Consider the following 20,996-nt stretch of genomic DNA (forward strand, 5'->3'; position numbering starts at 1 on the left):
GACACACAGAAAAAGTGTTAAGCACAGAGCTCAAGTAATTTACAGCAGAAACACCAAGGGTGGAGATGCCCCAGCTGCTGGTGAAGATGCATGAACAAGATCCCACCAACTGTACATTTTGGAAAATAAAACTTTATTAAATAAAAAAAAAAGTGTTAAGTGGAAGGTCCTAAAAGAAAAATGTCTCAATTTGTGGATTTTTTATTTCTTGTGTATATGGGTGTGTTTTTAAAAGCAAAAATGGATAATAAAACCATATTCAAGAACTATAATTCAAAATAAAAATATACTTTTTTAAAGTATTATAGCCAGTTAAGGGGGTAGGGGAGACCAGAACTAGGAAAAGGGAGAAAATAAAAAATAGACAAAGATTGACAACAGAGCTGAGCGATCAGATTTATGGAGAATGTAAGGGAGATTCAGATAAAAACTAGGACTAGATCACCTCCAGGGTCCCTTTTGCCTCTGAGATTTTATAATGCAAACACAAAGAGAAAAAAGTTAAATATGGTCCATATTTGTTTTGGTTTTTTTTCAAAGTTCACAAGGACTTTATTCTCTCCTCTCTTCACGGGGGCACTGCTCCTGGTCCATAATTGGTTTAAGAAGTGTTTCTACTCCATTTAAACTTTGAATGTACAGGTTGTATTTTAACCTTCTATTATATTTGAGGGGGAAAAAAGTACCATGATTTTCATCTTTGAATATGTGTGAGACCCTAGCTGAGTTCACAGGGAAAAATTATTTTCTCTCATGGGCTTTTTTTTTTTTTTTAATAGAAAGAGAGCTTTAGATTTAAAAAAAGTAATGGACATTTCAAACACAAATTTAGATTTACAGAAAAATTGAGCCGACAGTACTGAGAGATCCTTATAATTTCTTCCTTCCTTCCTTCCTCCCCCCACACCATAGCTTCCCCTATTCCTAACATCTGGCATTAGTGTGGTACATTTTTTATAATTGATGAATCAATATCGATAACATTATTATTAACTGAAATCCTTAATTTACATCAAGTTTCACTCCTTAGGTTGTACATACAGTTCTATGAGTTTTGGCAAATACATAATGACATGTTTCTATCATTACAGTTTCATTCAGAATTGTCTCACTGACCTAAATATCCCCTGTGCTCCACCTACTCATCATTCCTCCCTACTCCATACTTCTCACCATTGCTGATCTTTTTATTATGTCTATAGTTTTGCCTTTTCCAAAATGTTATATAGTTGGAATCAGACAATAGGTGGCCTTTTTCAGACTAGCTTCTTTCACTGAACAATATGCATTTAAGGTTCCTGTATGTCTTCTCATTTATTTTTATCACTAGATAATATTAGATTATATGGATGTACCATGATTTATTTATTTATTGAAGGATTTCTTGATTGCTTCTGGTTTTTTGTGACTATGAACAAAGCTGCTATAAGCATTCATGTGTAGGTTTTTGTGTGGACATAACTTTTCACCTCATTTGGGTTAATACCTAGGAGTACAGTTGCTGGATCATATAGTAAGAATATGCTTAGACTCTTAAGAAACTATGAAACTGTCTTCCAAAGTGGTTGTACAATTTTGTATTACCATCAGCAATGAGTGAGTGTTCCTGTTGCTCCTCATTCTTGTCAGCATTTGATATTTTTACTTCAAAAAAGTTTTTAAGCTGTTCTAACAGGTGTGTAGTGGTATCTCATTATTGTTTTAATTTGCAAATCCTTAATGACATGTGATGTTGAACACTTTTTCATATATTTACTGGCATATGTGGATCTTCTTTGCTGAAGTATCTATTTGAATTTTTTGTCATGTTTAAAATTGGGCTGTTTATTTTCTTATTGTTGAGTTTTTTGAATTATAAAGTAAGTCCTTTTTCAGATAAATATTTTGCAAAATTTTCTCCCAGTTTGGGACTTGTCTTTTCATTTTCTTAACAATCCTTCACAAACTAGAAATTTTTAATTTTAATAAAGTCCAATTTAACATTTTTTTCTCTTTCAGATTGTGTTTTTGGTATTGTATCCAAAAATTTATCACCAAACCAAGGCCACCTAGATTTTCTACTATGTTGTCTTACAAAAATTTATAGTTTTGCATTTTATAGTTAGGTCTAAGGTTCATTTCAGTTAATTTTTGTGAAAGTCATAAATTCTATGTCTACATATTTTTTGACATATGGATGTCCAGTTCATTTGTTGAAAAGACTTCCTTGAATTTTCTTGCTCCTTTGTCAAATATCAGTTGACTGTATTTGTGTGGGTTTATTTCTGAGCTTTCTATTTTGTTCCACTGATCAATTTGTCCATTCTTTCACCAATATCACATTGTTAACTGGACCTTTATAGTAATTCTTAAAATTGGGTAGTGTCAATCTTTTGTTCTTCTTCAGTATTGTGTCAGCTATTCTTGGTCTTTTGACTCTCCATATAAACTTGGGAATCAGTCTGTCAACATCCATAAAATAACTTGGTGGGATTTTGACTGGGATTGCATTGAATCTATAGATCAAATTGGAAAGCATTAGCTTCTTAACAATATGGAGACTTCCTATCCATGAAAATTTGTTTGGGTCTTCTTTGATTTCTTTCATAAGAGTATTGTAGTTTCCTTATGTAGATCTTGTACATGTTTTGTTAGATTTATACCTTAGGCATTTAACTTTTAGTGCTAATATGAATAGTAGTATGATTTTTATTTCAATTTCTAATTATTCATTAGAGGAAAGCCATTGACTTTTGTATATTAATCTTGTATATTGTGACCTTGCTATAATTGCTTATTAGGTGGAGAATTTTATTTTTTTGGCAGTTTTTTGGGGGGATTTTCTTTTTTTTTTTTTTTTAAAGACTTTATTTATTTATTAGAGAGAGAGAGAGTGGGAGACAGAAAGCATGAGAGGGAGGAGGGTCAGAGGGAGAAGCAGACTCCCCGCCGAGCAGGGAGCCCGATGCGGGACTCGATCCAGGGACTCCAGGATCATGACCTGAGCCGAAGGCAGTCGCTTAACCAACTGAGCCACCCAGGCGCCCTTTTTGGGATTTTCTACATAAACAACTATGTCATCTACAGTTTTTTTCCTTCCAATTTGTATAACTTTTATTTCTTTTCTTTGAATTATTATATTAGCTAGGACATCTAGTATGATGTTGAATAAAGGTGGTGAGAGGGGACATCCTAACCTTGTTCCTTACCTTGGTGGGGAAATTTTCAGGTTTTCACCATTAAATATGTTCATTGTAGGTTTTTCATAGATTTTTAAAAAATCAAGTTGAGGAAATTCACTTCTATTCTTAGTTTCGTGGGAGTTTTTTTTTTTTTAAACTTGATTTATTTATTTTAGAGAGAGAGAGAGAGAGGGAGAGCATGCATGTGAGTAGGGGGAGAGGCAGAGGGAGAGGGAGAGAGGCAGACACCCTATTGAGCACAGAGCCTGACTCGGGGCTCAATCTGGGGACCTTGAGATAATGACCCCGAGATCACGACCAGAGCCTAAATGGAATCAGATGCCTAATCAACTGAGTCACCCAGGTGCTCCAGTTTCCTGGGAATTTTTATCATAATGGGTGTTAGATTTTGTCTAAAGAGTTTTCTGAATCTAATGTGATTTTCCTTCTTTAGCCTATTGATGGGATGGGTTACATTAATTGATTTCATGTGTTGTACTAACTTCGCATACCTGGAACCAACCCTACTTCGTTGGAGTATATAATTCTTCTTATACACTCTTAGATTTGATTTGCTAGCATTTTGTTGAGGATTTTTGTGTTGTTTTCATAAGCAATATTGTTCTGTAATTCTCCTTTTTTGTAATGTCTTCATCTCGTTTGGGTGTTAGAATAATGCCAGCCTAACAAAATGAATTGGGAAGTGTTCCCCCTACTTATTTTTTGAAATAGATTGTATAAACATGTCTTAAATGTTTGATATAATTCACCAGTAAAACCATCTGGGCCTATTTTCGATTTTGGAAATTTACTAATTATTGATTCAATTTCTTTAATAGAGATAGGCCTATTCAGATGATCTATTTCACTTTGTGTGAGTTTTGGCAGTTTATGTCTTTCAAGGAATTGTTCCATTTCACCTAAGTAATCAAATCTGTGGACATAGAGCTATGCACAGTTTTTCCTTGTTATTCCTTTGGTCTATGGGGTCAGTAGTGATGACACCTCTATTATTGATCATACTGGCAATTTATATGTTCTATTTTTTTTTCTTGGTTAACATGGCTGATGATTATGAACTTTATTGATCTTTTCAAAGAAACAACTTTTAATTTCATTGTTTCTGATGATTTCCTGTTTTTAATTTCACTGATTTATGCTTTAATTTATATATATATATTTGTTTCCTGCTAGCTTTAGGCTTATGTTGCTCTTCTTACTCTAGTGCCCTGAGATGGAAGCTTAGATTACTAACTTTTAGATCGTTCTTCATTTCTAATATATGCATTCAATGCTGTAAATTTCCCCCTAAGCATTCTTTTTGCTGCATCTCACACATTTTGATAAGTTATATTTTTATTTTAATTTAGTTTAAATATTTTTAAAATTTCATTTGAGACTTCTTCTTTGACCTATTTTTTTAAAAAGCGGAATGATATTCTATATTTTATTTTATTTTAATTTTTTTATTATTATGTTATGTTAATCACCATACATTACATCATTAGTTTTTGATGTAGTGTTCCATGATTCATTGTTTGCATATAACAAACAATGACCTATTTTTTTTTTAATTTCCAAATATTTTGGGATTATCCAGCTATCTTTTTGTTGAATTCTAGTTTAATTCCATTGTGGTCTGAGAGCATATTTTGTATGATTTCTATTCTTTTAAATATGTTGAAATGTGCTTTGTGGCCCAGAATGTGGTCTAGCTTGGCGAGCATTCCAAGTGAGCTTGAGAAAAATATGTATTCTATTAAAATAGTGTTTGGGATGCCTGGGTGGCTCAGTCAGTTGAGCGTTTGCCTTCAGCTTGGGTCATGATCTCGGAGTCCTGGGATCAAGTCCCACATTGGGCGGGGGTGGGGTGGGGGGGTGGGGTGGTCCCTGCTCAGCAGGGAGTCTTGCTTCTCCCTCTGCCCTTCCCCCTGCTCATACTCTCTCTCTCTTAAATAAATAAAGTCTTAAAAAATAAAATAAAAAAAATAGCGTTAGTCTCCAATTATAACAGTGGATGTGTCTGATTCTCCTTGTAGTTCTATCAGTTTTTGCCTTAAATATTTTGTAGTCTTGTTTTCCACTGTATAAATGATTAGGATTGCTATGTCTTCCTTGAGAATTGACTTCTTTATTATTATGCAGTTCTCCTTTTTATTTCTGTTAATTTTTCTTGCTCTGAAGTCTACTTTGTCTGAAATTAAATATAGTAACTCCATCTTCTTTTGATTAGTGTTAACAGTATATATTGCTCTCTTTACCTTTAATCTATCTGTGTCTTTACATTTAAATTGGGTTTCTTGTAGATGATATTTTTTAAATGTGTATTTTATTATTATTTAGGCATATGGCAAGGCCAACAGATTAGGACACTACTGCCATTGAAAAGATAGCTTGTTATACTCACAGATCTCAAGAGGAGGGGACATTGTATGCTGTGGCTACACAGAGAAGCACCAGGGTTGGTCGAGAGGCAGAAAGAATGAGGGGAAAATGTGGCCAAGACCCTTTGTTGTAGTTTCTGTTAGTAGAATGGGAGAACCCAATCTAAACATACGGGTACTTAAAAGTAGAGACCTTTCTGAGCTGTGTTCATAGAGAGATGTAATAACAGAAGAAGGTTGGAGAGATGTAATGATGTTGCCTTTCAAGAAGGGTGTAGGTGGCCCCCAGAAGTTGAAAAAAATAAGGAAATGAATTCTCTAGAGCCTCCAGAAAGGAACATAATCCTAATTAACTTTTTGGTTTTAGCCCAGTGAGACCTGGGTCAGACCTCTAACCTACTAAACTCCAAAATAATAAATGTGCATGGTTTTAATCCACTTAAGTTTTTGGTAGCTTATTTTAGCATTAAAAAAAAAATTAACACAGGGCGCCTGGGTGGCTCAGATGGTTAAGCGTGTGCCTTCAGCTCAGGTCATGATCCCAGGGTCCTGGGATCGAGTCCTGCATCGGGCTCTCTGCTCCTTGGGAGCCTGCTTCTCCCTCTGCCTCTCTCTCTGTCTCTGTCTCTCATGAATAAAAAAAAAAAAAAAAAAAAAAAAAAAATTAACACAGTGGTGTAGCAATGCTAAAAACAATAATCAGATCAGACCTCTATCTGAAGACTAATAATCTTATTTCAATTTGAATAACAATGTACAGAGATATAAATTACCTATATCATTGCTTGATAATGAGGTTATCATTGCTTACCTTCTGATAAACAGTACATTTTTGAGTGGTTAAGAATTCCAAAATGAGATAATATATGTAAATCTTCCATGTGCTTGGTACATAAAAGATATTCAATAAGTGTCTATTGAAGTTGTTGAATATTGGAAGAGAACAAATAGTACTGCCAAAATGTGATTTTTATAATACTTAGAATACATGAATCATCTAATAATATTTAAATTATTTTATCATTGCATCATGTTTGTATTTTACAGATAGTGAAGCTAGTTCTTTAATGGATATAGAAAATGTAATTCTGACTAAAATCCATGATGATGAAGAAGATCACTCAGAGTCAATAATGAAATCTGACAAGTTTCGTCAGGATTTATTTTTTATGGAACGAGTTCTAATGGAAAATTTATTTCAGACTAAACTTGCAGCTTATCGTCAGCTTCCTATTTTAAAAGGTATTTTTAAAAATCACATTTGGGAATGCACGGGTGGCTCAGGCAGTTAAGTGTCTGTCTTCGGCTCATGATCCCAGGGTCCTGGGATCAAGTCCCACATCGGGCTCCTTGTTCAGCAGGAAGCCTGCTTCTCCCTCTGCTTGTACTCAAGCACGCTCTCTGTCTCTCTGACAAATAAATAAATCTTTTAAAAAAATCACATTTTGATAAGCTCAAATAATTAAAAGAATTAAATGGAGTTAATATTTCTAAATGTAACCTCCAGACTGGGTTATCACTTATCAAGACACATTTATACAGCTTTTAGCATTAAACATCCAAGTAACACTAGAGTTCAAACTACAGAGCCCACAAAAAGAGGTAGTCCCTTAGATTAAAATCTTCATAAGCTTCTGTGACTGTTTTCTCTCTCTTGCCCCTGCATTGAATTATTTTCTCATATTTAAAGCCCCTCTCCATTGCCATTGACACCTTCCAGGTTCTGGTGCTTATTACCTTTCCTTAATTTTATTGCAAGGGCATTCTTCCTGTTCTTATTGCTACAAATCCCATCTCATATGTTCACAGAATATTTTGAAAGATTTTAGAGATTAACTCAACCTTTCAATTTTTGAATGAAGAAGAGGAAGCACATAGAAACTTTCCAAGTTTAGAGTCTATGACAAAGCTAGGCATTCAAACAAGTTCTTTTTATCTCATTCCAATTCTCTTTCCACTCTACTATCCTGGTGTGCTGATGTATCCTATACATGGCTTTGAACATGGTGGCACTTAACTGTTAAAAAACCTTCAGTAACTTCCCATTGCCTAGAATAAATTACAAATCCTAAGACTTTCCTTGTGCTATTTTCCAGTTAAACCTTACCCCCCATAAACAGGCATTTAATCTGGTATTTCTCATCATAGATTAATTGTTTTGGTATATCATGTAAGTGGGCTCATATAGTAAGTACAGTTGATCCCTGAACAAGGCAGGGCTTAGGGATGATGATGGCACAGTTGGAACTCCAAGTATAACTTTTGATTCCCCCAAAACTTATCTACTAACAGCCTACTATTGATCAGAAGCCTTACCAAGAGCATAAACAGTCAGTTAACACACATTTTGTAGGTTATATGTATTATGTACTATATTCTTACAATAAAGCAACCTAGAGAAAAGAAAATGTTATTAAGAAAATCATAAGGAAAAGAAAATACGTTTACAGTTTTGTACATACACTAGCCTGGGCCAGGGGCAGCGGGAAGGGCTGGTCCCAGAATGACAAACTTCTGCAGTCTGGTGGCCTCAGCTCAACAACAGCAGCTGCTGGGTGGGCCCATGGGTGGTAAAAGCTGTCTAGAGGCACAATAGAGCTTTACCACTGCCTGGAATTGTATACCAGGTGTACCACCTGAGGTGGCCATTTCAGCTGCAGCCAAATAGGAGTACACTTCTCTCTCTCTCTTTTTTTCTTTTTAAAATGCCTTTATTACAAATTTAAAATCTAGGGAAGCTCCTTTCCCCCCTACCTAAAGAGTTCATTAATATAGACATTGGAGCAAGTTCTTCATTTAAAAATATCATTTATGAATTGGTAAAAGATGATATCCATGGGCACCAGTCCAGCTTCTACTAGGCAGTGCAATCCTCAGTCACCATGCCAAGGTCAGCAAGGTTGCCTCACCATCCAGAATATATAGGTTGATTCCTGCCCCAAAAGACACTTGTGGATGAGTCCCCACATTTTCCGTTTGAGGTGATGTTGACTTTTCCTGTCCCACTGGCCCTTGGGCTGTTGCCCACGTTTACTACTGTTATTCTTTTTCTCTTTTTGCACAAAGGTGAATACAGACTTTCTTTGAATATAGCAGGATATTGGGAGGTAACCAGTCATACATATTTAAATTTGCCGGCACATAAGTGATTGAACTTTCAATGAGAGTACCCCATGGACACTCTTCGACTCTGATTCCACAAGAAGAGAGAGGATAAAGGAACTCAAAGAAATCCAACATCCCTCCAGCTACAGGACAGCCAGTTCCCAAATAGATTTCATAATGCTGGGGTTTCTGGTAATACAGATAAGGCTTTTGTTTAATTCTGACCTGAAGCCTGCGCTAGTTACAGATTATAGACACAGCCACCAGAATCTGCACTAGGCCTGCAACAGGACCAAGGCCCCTGGCTCCCCTGAAGCAACTCCGGAGGCCAGTGGGTGGAGGACTCTGGGGGACATGGGGCTCCCTGCACAATGCCATCACTGCCCTCTGGGTGTGTTCTGCTTTAGCTCAACTTTCTGCTTGCTAGCCCTTGATGCACCACCTGGCCACCCTATCCTCACTTATGGCGACCTGCAGACCTTTCCTCAGTATGCTCCCCGGGCACTCATGTAGCAAGTGCTGCCTCTGTGCCAGTTGCCTTCCATACCATCTTTGGAGAGTGGGGTGGACAGTTGTAAATAAATACCTGTGGCTTTTGCTGTTAACTCTTTTAAAAAAATCCTACATATAAGTGGACCCATGCAGTTCAAACCTGTGTTGTTCCAGGGCCACTTGTATTCTTTTGTGTCTGGCTTCTTTCACTCAACAGTGTTTTTGAGATTCATCAAGGCTGATGTGTGATAAGTGGTTCATTTTTTTCCCTGAGTACTGCTCCATTTTATGAATATATCATAATTATTTGAATATTCATTCCACCTGTTGATGGACACCTGGACTGTTTCCAGTTTGGGGTTTTTATGATAAAGCTGCTATGGTCATTTTTGTGTCTTTTTGTGGGCATATGTTTTAATTTCTCTTGGGAAAATACCTAGAAGTGGAATCTTGAGTCATTGGAAAGATGCATTTGTTTAACTTTTTTAGAAATTGCAAAATACCTTTCCAAAGTACTTGTCCCATCTTACACTGCCACAAGCAATGTACAAGATTACCAGTTGCTCTACATTCTTGATAACAGCTGATGTTGGCCGTCCTTTTAATGTTGTCCTAAAGACTAATCATGTTGAATACTTATTCATGTGCTTTTTTTGGTCACTCATATTTCTTCTTTTATGTAATGTTTGGTCAAGTCCTTTGCCATTTTATTGAATTACCTTTCTTTTTTAAAATCAAGTTGTAGGAGCTTATTTTTATATATTCTGGAACAAGCTCTTTGAAAAATACATGCATTACAACTATTAAGTCTAAGTCAATGACTTACCAATATATTTTTATTTTGATAGCAGAAGTTTTTAATTTTAATGAAGTTGTACCTATCAGTTTTTTCTTTTGTAGTTAATGTTTTCCATGTCTTCTCTAAGATATCTTTGCCTGCCCCAAGATTGCAAATATCTTTGTCTTGTTCCTAAACTTAAGGAAAAGTATTCAATATTTTGTCATTAAATATGATGTTAGGTGTAATTTTTTGTAGATACCTTTTGTTGGTTTGAGGAAATTTCCCTCTCTTTCTAGTTTTCTAAACATTTTTAAAGATAAATGGGTGTTGAATTTTGTCTAGGATACCCAGGATGGCCAACACAATATTGAAGGAGAAGAACAAAGCTGGAGGACCCACACTACCTGACTTCAAGACTTATAAAGGCTATAGTAGTCAAGGCAGTGTGGTACCTGCAAAAGAATAGACACATAGATCAGCAGAACAGAATAGAGAGCCCCAAAATAGATCCACATAATTATAGTCAACTGATCTTTGGCAAAAGAGGAAAGGCAATACAATGGAGAAAAGGTAGTCTTTTCAACCAATGGTACTGAAGCAACTGGTCATTTACATGCAAAATAAAGAATCCAGACACGGACCTTATATTATTCACAAAAATTAACCCAAAAGAGGTCATAGACTTCAATGTAAGATGCAAAACTACAGAACTCCTAGAAGTCAACATAGGAGAAAATCTAAATGATCTTAGAGTATGGCAATGACTTTGGAGATTTAACACCAAAGGCATGATAAACTTCTCCTCTGTAAAAGACATTGTTAGGAGAATGAGAAGTTAAGTCACAGACTGGAGAAAATATTTGCAAAAGACATACCTGTTAAAGGACTCATCCAAAATATACAAGTATTTCTTAAAACTCAATAATAAAAAACAACATGATCAAAAAATGGGCAAAAGACCTTAACAGACACTCCCCCCCCCAAAAAAATATACACATGGCAAATGAGCATATAAAAAGATGCTCAACATCATATCTCATTAGGGAATTGTAAACTAAAACAACAATGAGATACCACTACACACCTACTAGAATGATGAAAATCCAAAACACTGACACCACCAATACTGGCAAAGATATGGAACAAGAACTCTCATTCAGTGCTTGTGGGATTGCACAATGAATGGTTCAGCCACTTTGGAAGACAGTTTGGCAGTTTCTTACAAAACTAAACATACTGTTACCATATGGTCCATAATCATACTCCTTAGTATTTACCCAATGTGGTTGAGTACTTATATACTCAAAAAACCTGCACACAAATGGTTATAGCAGTTTTATTGATAACTGCCAAAACTTGGAAGTAACCAAGATCTCCTTCAGTAGATGAATGGATAAATAAATCATGGCATATCTGGACAATGCAATATTATTCAGCACAAAAAAGAAATAAATTTTCAAGTCATGAATGGATGGGGAGAAAACTTAAATGCATATTACTAAATGAAAGAAGCCAATCTAAAAAGGCAATTATATGGTATGGTTCCAAATGTATGACATTCTGGAAAAGACAAAAATATGGAGACAGTAAAAAGATCATTGGTTGCCAGGGAATTGAGGGCTGGGAGGAATGAATAGGCAGAGCACATAAGATTTTTAGAGCAGTGAAACTATTCTCTATGATACTATAATGGTGAGTACATGTCATTGTACCTTTGTACAAATGCTTAGAATGTGCACAGCAGGAGTGAACCCTAATGTAAACTATGGAGTTTGGGTGATAATGATTTGTCATTGTGGGTTCACTGATTATAACAAATGTATCACTGGTGCAGGATGATGATTCTGAGGGAGGCTGTGCATATATCTGGGTTTGAGTGTAGAGGAACTCTCTCTACTTTAAGTTCAATTTTTCTGTGAACCTAAAACTTCTCTAAAAAAGTCTATTAAAGAAAAAGCTATTAACATATACTTAAGGATTTAAAGGGAAATAAGAATATAATGAAAGCTACATACAGAACCAAATGGAACTTCTAGAATTGAAAAATATAATACTTGAAAAGTTCACTGGAGGGTCTTATCAGAATACTAAAAACTGCAGAAGATCAGTATCAGTGAGCTTAAAGACAAAGCAATAGGAACATTCCAAACTGAAGTACAGAGAGAAATAAGGCTTAAAAAAAAAAAAAAAAAAAAGAGCCTCAGTGACCTGTGTCACAAGGTCATATGACTTAACATACATGAAATTGGGATTGTAGTAGTGGAAAAGAGGAGGAGAAGCAGAAAAATATTTGAAGAAAGGGTAGCTAAAAATTTTCCATACTTGAAAAAAATCTTAGAACAATTATAAGAAGCTCAATGAAACCTAAACAAGATAAACACAATGAAAACCACATTGAGGCACACCATAAGTAATATGTCAAAAAATCTTAAAAGTTGCCAGAGAAAATACATGACATTTGGGGAATAAAGCTAATAATGACCTTATTTCTCATCAGAAGCCAGAAGACAATGCAATGACATTTTTACTGTGCTAAAAAATTCTACACCTAGAGAAAATATCCAGAAATCGAGGTGAAATAAAAGCATGTTCTGACAAAGAAAAGCTTAGAGAATTCATTGCCAGCAGACAAGCATTGCAAGAAATGTTAAAGGAAGTCCTTCAGACTGATAAAAAATAATAACAGAAATTAGGATCTACACAAACTAATGGAGTGCTAGAATTGGAAAATGTGAGTGAAAGTAAGAGACATTTCTTACTATTTAAAATTTTTTAAATTTTTTCTTAAAGATAATTAAATTGTCAAAATGATCACAAATTTTATATGGCAAAGCAAACGAACTGGAATAACAAATTCAATTTTGAAACAGAAGAATAAAATCGAAGGACTTACCCTATCTGATCACAAGCAATTTGCTATAAAGCTACAGTAATGTAGGAAATGTGGTATTTGTCAAAGGGCAGACATACAGATGGCTGGGATAGAATAGTGTGTGAGTCCAGAAATAAACACAGACCTATATAGTCACTTGATTTTGACAAATATGCCAAGGTGAATTAATTTAAAAAGACTGATCTTTTCATAAATGGTGCTGAAACTATTGGACATCCATATGAGGGGAAAAAAATGAACCTCAACCCCCATGTCATATCATACATATAAATTAACTCAGAATGGGCTATAGATTTAAATATAAAATTAAAACTAAAAAGTTCTAGAAGAAGACAAAAGAGAAAATGTTTGTGATCTTAGCATAAGAAAAGATTATTTAATACATAAAAATCCCAAGACATGAAAGAAAAAAATTGGTAAGGCTTTCACAGTAGTTAAAATGTCTGCTCTTTGAATAACGCTGTTAAGGAAAAAAAATGCAAGTAACAGTCTAGAAGAATGTGTTTACAATATACATCTGTCCAAAGACATAAATTAGGAATATGTAAAAGACACATACAGCCTATAAAAAATAGACAGTCTAATAAAAAGTAGGCAAAAGATTTGAACAGAAATTTCACTAAAAATATACATGAATGATCAATAGACACCTTAAAAGGTACTAAACATAATTTGTTGTCAAGGAAATGCAAGTTGAAACCATAGCAAAATGCCACTATACACTAGTTGGGATGGCTAAAATTAAAAAGACTGACAACACCAAGCAAGAATATGGAGTAACTGGGTTTTTTAAATATTGTTGCGGGAGTATAAAATTGTACAACCATGTTGGAAGTCTGCTGGGAAGTTTCTTAAAAAGTTAAGTACAGATCCACCCAATCATCCAATAATCCTGTCCCTGGGTATTCACCCAAGAAAAGAAAACATATGTCTGCAAAAAACACTTATGTAAGAATGCTCATAGCAACTATATTCATAATAGCCCCGAACTGGGAAACAGCCCAGATATCCATCAACAGGTCAATGCATAAACAAATGATGGAGCACAACTCAGCAATAAAAATGAACTACTTACATACATAATAACCTTGATGGATCTCAAAAACATTGTTGAGTGAAAGAAGCCAGACACAAAAGAATACATACCAACAAACCCATTTATGTGATATGCTATCACAAACAAAACTAATCTGAGGTGATAGAAATCAAACCAGTGCTTGGCTGTGGTGGGTTGAGCTTGACTGGAAAGTAGCACGAGGAAACTTTTTTGGTTGATGGATATGTTTTCTATCTTGACTGGTGTGTTGGTTACATCGGTGTGTCTATTTATCAAAACTCATTAAACTATACAGCTAAAATCTATGCATATCAATGAATTTTCTCACAATTAAAAAATGCTGCAGTATTTCTCTCTCTCCTTCCTTCCTTCCTTCCTTCCTTCCTTCCTTCCTTCCTTCCTTCCTTCCTTCCTTCCTTCCTTCCTTCCTTCCTTCCTTCTTGTTTGCTAATATTAGACCAAAATGTGGTTTCCACTAAATGAAGTTGAAATGTCAGAACTACTTTGGGACACTATAGAGAAAGGTATCCAAAGGCTTAGGGAGATGGGAATGTTAGGGTGGATTTATCAGATGTTAGGTGGATTTAGCAGAAATCAGAGTAGTCTGACTCACAGAAACCCATGGCATTGGCTAGTTGATCATCATGTCCCTAGAAGAGAAATAGGTAGGTGCTGTATTGGTTTAATAGGGCTGCCATAACAAAATACCACAAACTGGGTGGCTTAAACAACAGAAATTTACTTTCTCATAATTCTGGAGGCTGGAAGCCCACAATTGAGGTGTGAACAGAGTTGGTTTCCTCTGAGGCCTCTCTTCTTGGCTTGCATATGGCTACCCTCTTAGAGTCTCTTTACATGGTTTTTTCTCTGTGCATGTGCATCCCTTGTGTCTCTTGATGTGTCTAAATTTCCTTTTCTTATAAAGATAGCAGTCATATTTAATTAGGACCCAGAGTAATGACCTTGTTATAACTTAATCACTTCTTTAAAGCCTTTGTCTCCATTACATTCTAAGGTACTGGGGATTAGGGCTTCAATATAAGAATTTTAGGGAGACACAGTTCAGCCAATAAAAGGCGGTCTCCTCCTAAATTCTTATATGATCTATATAAACAGAAGAGTCAAGTGAGCAGAAGTATAACTTGAAATACCAAAGCAAAGTCATAGCCCTTTAAGCAATTTCTAGATTTGAGTCAGTTTTCAGACCCAGAATTCCTTGAATAAAGGGGAGATATCCCACTATACTGTTGAAAATATATACTGTTAATATTTCTCTCAGCTTTCCCCAGAGGGACCTATAGTCTTTTATCAGGGTGATATGCATTGGGGAAAAGGAAACAATCAGAAATTTCAGGGATTATTGGACACTAGCTCTGAACAGACACTAACGTCACAAGACCTAACATCACTGTGGTCTATTAGCCAGATAAGGACTTAGAGAGGTCAGGTAATCAATGGAATTTTAGCTCAAGTCCATCTCCTAGTGGGTCTAGTGGGTCACTGAACCTATCCTGTAGTTATTTCCCCTGTTTCAGAATGTATACTTTGGAATAGAAATATTTAGCAACTGGCAGAATCCCTGTGTTTTACCCTTGACCTGTGGAGTGAGGGCTATTATGGTAGGAAATGGCTAAGTAGAAGCCACTAGGCCTGCCTCTACCTATGAAAATAGTAAACCAAAGCAATACCACATTTCTGGAGGGATTGTAGAGATTAATGCTACCATCAAGGACTTGAAAAATGCAGGAGCATTGACTCCCATCATATCCCCCATTCAACTCATCATTTTGCCTGCATAGAAAACACAGGATCTTGGGAAATAACGGTGGATTATTGTAAACTTAACCAAGTGTTGACTCCAATTGCAGTTGCTGTTCCAGATGTTGTTTCATTGCCAGAGCAAATTAACACATCCCCTGGTACCTGGTATGTAACTATTGACACAGAAAATGCCTTTTTTTCCCCAATACCTGTTGATAAAAACCACTGGAAACCATTTGCTTTCAGCTAGCCAGGCCAGCAATACACCTTCACTGCCCTACCTCAGAGTTGTATCAACTCTTCAGCTTTATGTCATAATTTAGTCTGCAGGTACTTTTTCCTTCAACAAAATATCACACTGGTCCATTACATTGATGATATTATGCTGATTGGAACTGGTGAACAAGAAGTAGACTTATTGGTAAGGCATTTGCATGCCCGAGGGTGAGAAATAAATCTGATAAAAATTTTTAGGGGCTTTCCACCTCAGTGAAATTTCCAACGGTCTGGTGATATGGGGTATATCAAGATATACCTACCAAGGTGAAGGATAAGTTGCTTCATCTGGCCCCTCTTAGAACCAAAAAAAAAGTTACAATGCCTAGTAGACTTCTTTGTTCCTTGGAGGCAACATATTCCTCCTTTGGCCGTATGACTCCAGCTCATTTACTGAGTGACCTGAAAAGGTGCTAGCTTTGAGTGGGGCCCAGAACAACAGAGGATTCTACAACAGGTCCAGGCAGTCATTCAGAATGCCCTGTCACTTGGGCCCTATGTTCCAGCAGATTCAATGGTGCTTGAAATGTCTCATAGATAGAGATGCTGTTTGGAGCCTTTGGGGGGCTCCTGCAGGTATAGAGGACAATAATCCCTTTTTGTGATTTAATTTTAGAACCAGAACCTGAAGAACCTGAAGACTTTTTAGAAGGTGAAAAACTTGAACAAGAGACAGAGGAAGAGGTTAAGAAGGAAGAGGAAGAAGAAATAGAAATAGGTACAGAACAGTCAACAATACCAGCCAATTTGGAACGACTTTGGTCCTTTTCCTGTGACTTAACCAAAGGTCTTAATGTGAGCAGCCTTGCCTGGAATAAAACAAATCCTGTAAGTTATTGAACATTTTAACAATTCTATCTTTATCATGTAAAGGTGACTGTCAAGTACTAACAAAGATTTTTTTTTTCTCAGATTTTAGGCAAGGGATTTTAATTGACATAAGCCAGAGTTTTAACATCCCTTTACAACAAGTTCATGTTTCAAAAAGTGGAAAATAAAAATAGTTATAAAATAATTTTTTTCTCCTTTAATATGAAAACATCATATTTTTATTTTAGGAGATGTACTTGGGACATGGTATTCTCTGAATCCATATCAGATACTGAAAATTAAACCAGAAGATAATATATAATCGATTTCAAATATATCAAACTCATGTACCCAATTTTTTAATTAATTTTGCTTTTAATATACTTTCTTTAACAATAAGTCTATATAATTTTTTAAATTTTTTAAATTATATTAGTCACCATACAGTAGTATATCGTTAGTTTTTGATTTAGTGTTCCATGATTCATTGTTTGTGTATAACACCCAGTGCTCCATGTAATACGTGCCCTCCTTAATACCCATCACCGAGCTAACCCATCCCCCCACTCCCCTCCCCTCTAGAACCCTCATTTTGTTTCTCAGAGTCCATAGTCTCTCATGGTTTGTCTCCCCCTCCGATTTCCCCCCTTCATTTTTCCCTTCCTTCTCCTAATGTCCTCTATGCTATACCTAATGTTCCACAAATAAGTGAAATCATATGGTAATTGACTTTCTCTGCTTGACTTATTTCACTTAGCGTAATCTCCTCCAGTCCCACCCATGTTGATGTAAAAGTTGGGTATTCATCCTTTCTGATGGCTGAGTAATATTCCATTGCATATATGGACCACATCTTCTTTATCCATTCATCTGTTGAAGGGCATCTCGGCTCTTTCCACAGTTTGGCTATTGTGTTGACATTGCTGCTATGAACATTAAGGTGCATATGGCCCTTCTTTTCACTATATCTGTATCTTTGGGGTAAATACCTAGTAGTGCAATTGCTGGGTCATAGGGTAGCTCTATTTTTAACTTTTTGAGGAACCTCCACACTGTTTTCCAAAGTCGCTGTACCAACTTGCATTCCCACCAACAGTGTAAGAGGGTTCCCCTTTCTCCCCAACCTCTCCAACATTTGTTGTTTCTTGCCTTGTCAATTTTTGCCATTCTAACTGATGTAAGGTGGTATCTCAGTGTGGTTTTGATTTGAATTTCCCTGATGGCTAATGATAATGAACATTTTTTCATGTGTCTGTTAGCCATTTGTATGTCTTCTTTAGGGAAGTGTCTGTTCGTGTCTTCTGCCCATTTTTTGACTTCATTATTTGTTTTTTTGGGGTGTTGAGTTTGAGTTCTTTATAGATCTTGGATATTAGCCTTTTATCTGTAGTGTCATTTGCAAATATCTTCTCCCATTCTGTGGGTTGCCTCTTTGTTTTGTTGACTGTTTCCTTTGCTGTGCAGAAGCTTTTTATCTTGATGAAATCCTAAAAGTTCATTTTTGCTTTTGTTTCCCTTGCCTTTGGAGACATGTCTTGAAAGAAGTTGCTGTGGCCTGTGTCGAAGAGGTTACTGCCTATGTTCTCCTCTAGGATTTTGATGGATTCCTATCTCACATTGAGGTCTTTCATCCATTTTGAGTTTATCTTTGTGTATGGTATAAGAGAATGGTCGAGTTTCATTCTTCTGTATATAGCTGTCCAATTTTCCCAGCACCATTTATTGAAGAGACTGTCTTTTTTCCAGTGGATGTTTTTTCCTGCTTTGTTGAAGATTATTTTACCATAGAGTATCAAAATTTATATTTTTCTTAAAGTAATCATATTCAGAAGTATATACTTAATCTAGTGACTCTGAAAATGTGCAAAATAATTTTGAGATTCCTAAAATTAACTATTACTACCAATAATAGCAAATATTTAAATAGCACTTACTATGTCCCAGGTGCTATTGCCAGCACTTTACTTGTATTAACACAACAACTCTTGAGTTAGGTACTATTTTACCCAATATGTTGATGAGGAAACTGAAGTACAAAAAGGATAAATAACTTGCCCAAAGTTACACAACTAGTAAGTGAAACAGCTAGAATTCAAACCCAAACATCTGTCTCCAGGGTTCTTGCTCTTAACTGCACTGCCACCAAAAATCATCTTGAGGCAAATTATATGAATCATCAAGGTAGGAACAGTATGTTTGCTTTTAAAAAAGAGATGATTATAGGGGAGACTGGGTGGCTCAGTTGGTTAAGTGTCTGACTCTTGATTTTGGCTCACATCATGATCTCAGGGTTGTGAGATTGAGCCCTGAGTCAGGCTCCACACTGGGCATGAAGCCTTTTTAAAGAGTCTCTTTCTGGGGCGCCTGGGTGGCTCAGTTGGTTAAGCGACTGCCTTCGGCTCAGGTCATGATCCTGGAGTCCCGGGATCGAGTCCCGCATCGGGCTCCCTGCTTGGCGGGGAGCCTGCTTCTCCCTCTGACCCTCCTCCCTCTCATGCTCTCTGTCTCTCATTCTCTTTCTCAAATAAATAAATAAAATCTTTAAAAAAAAAATTCATTCTACAAATATTTATTGAACATTCACTCTGTGCCAGGAACTCTGATAAGGCACTAGAGTTGCAGTAGCAATTTAGTCATACATAGACCCTGCCTGTATAATGGTCTCTATGTGCTTTAATAAGGAAAATAGCTAGTGCTGTGGGAATACATAAGAGAGGCTCATGAATGCTTCTCAGAGGAAGTGGTGCCTATGCTGAGTCTAGAAGAGATTAATAAAAACTTGTCCATGTCAGGGTAAAAGGAATAGTGGTGAAGAGTAGTTTAAGACAGAGGAAATTATAGAGACATGATGTTGGCTTGAAAATAGGATTGTGGCAAAAAATATAATAATATATTTTTGATAAAGGTATTCTGATTACGAAGAAGAGGCTGGGTTTGGTCAGTTATTAAATTTTTGTCTATAAGCATTTCTTGAAATGACCTGCTTTATTAATCAGTTTGGGGTACCATAACAAAATACCTAGACTGGCTGGGTTAAAAAACAGAAATGTATTTTCTTGTAGTTCTGGAGTCCAGGAAGTTTAGGATCAAGGTGCTGGCTGATTTGGTTCTGGGTGAAGGCTCTCTTCCTGGCTTGCAGATGGCCACCTTCTTGCTGTGCTCTCACATGATGGAAAGAGAGAGCTCTGGTGTCTCTTCCTCTTTTTATATCCACCAATCCTATTGGATTAAGATTATGACCCTTATGACCTCATTTAATCCTGGTTACCTCCTAAAAGCCCTATCTTCAAAATAATGATATTGGGGATTAAGACTGCAACACATGAGTTTTAAGAAAAGAGACACAATTCAGTTCATGGCACCCTGTCTTTATATTTGAAATAATTAGGTCATTCTCAAAAACCTACAAAACATTATAATGTAGTAATATAATCTTGGAAGATTATCTCAATATATAACTTTTTAGCAATTGATTCTTTTTAGATATTCATTAGTCTGAAAATATGATGATTATTATTTTGTTTTGGAAGATGGAGGTGTAAAGTAAAAATAGATGGTAGACTGGTACTTTTTTCTCAATAGAAATGTCTTATTGCTGTTTTTAACACAGTTCATTAATATGCATCTTTATATATTTCCCAATATTTTTATGCTATCTTCTCTTATTTTAAACATACTTTGCTGGTTTTCAGGATCTTTTGGCTGTTGGCTATGGGCACTTTGGATTTAAAGAGCAAAAAAGAGGATTGGCTTGCTGCTGGTCAATAAAGAATCCTATGGTAACCAAATAGGAATAAACCCATTTTTATTCAATTAAATGTTGACATAATTCTCATAAAGTACCTAGTTGTATGTGATAATTAAAGTCAAAAAATGACCAAGGAAGACTTTATTTTCTTTGGTTTAAATGTGTAAGAATTAAAATTTGTTTTTGTTGATGTGTAGGGTAAATTCATTTAATAAATATTTATTGAGCATTTACTAGGTGTTGTTAGATCTGATGATCCAGAATTGAACCATTATTTTTTATCAAAATGAAGAATAAATTTGCAAATGAAAATCCTTTGAAAATTATGTTTCATTTAATACTGGGTTGTTTCTTAATGTATGAATAAATCATCGCCTTATAAGATAGATTTCTGCTATCCTGAATACATGAAATAGATGAATGTGACCATGTTATTAGCATGAATTTTTCAAGAATAAGAGTCAATCATGTTTTTTGTCAAACAGTTGTAGTCAGTATGTTACTTTGCAGCTTTACATTAGTATTAAT

At 35.7% G+C, this 20,996-nt stretch overlaps 1 protein-coding gene across 2 annotated transcripts in view; it reads left to right on the forward strand.

The window, feature by feature from the left end:
* DNAI4 (dynein axonemal intermediate chain 4) overlaps positions 1 to 20,996 on the forward strand; it is an 89,366-nt gene that overhangs the window by 48,557 nt on the left and 19,813 nt on the right. The window contains exons 8-10 of one of the 2 annotated variants that reach the window (XM_045897453.3): positions 6,593 to 6,787; positions 16,527 to 16,738; positions 20,413 to 20,499. In XM_045897453.3, coding sequence (XP_045753409.1) covers positions 6,593 to 6,787; positions 16,527 to 16,738; positions 20,413 to 20,499 — 494 coding nt within the window. The remainder of the gene's footprint in view (positions 1 to 6,592; positions 6,788 to 16,526; positions 16,739 to 20,412; positions 20,500 to 20,996) is intronic. The other variant, XM_045897454.3, reaches the window with a different exon arrangement.

Source organism: Mirounga angustirostris, unplaced genomic scaffold (genome assembly GCF_029215605.1).
Source record: "Mirounga angustirostris isolate CCGP_5_RB_7025 unplaced genomic scaffold, mMirAng1.0.hap1 SCAF_4, whole genome shotgun sequence".
In the NCBI taxonomy this organism is placed as follows: Eukaryota; Metazoa; Chordata; class Mammalia; order Carnivora; family Phocidae; genus Mirounga; species Mirounga angustirostris.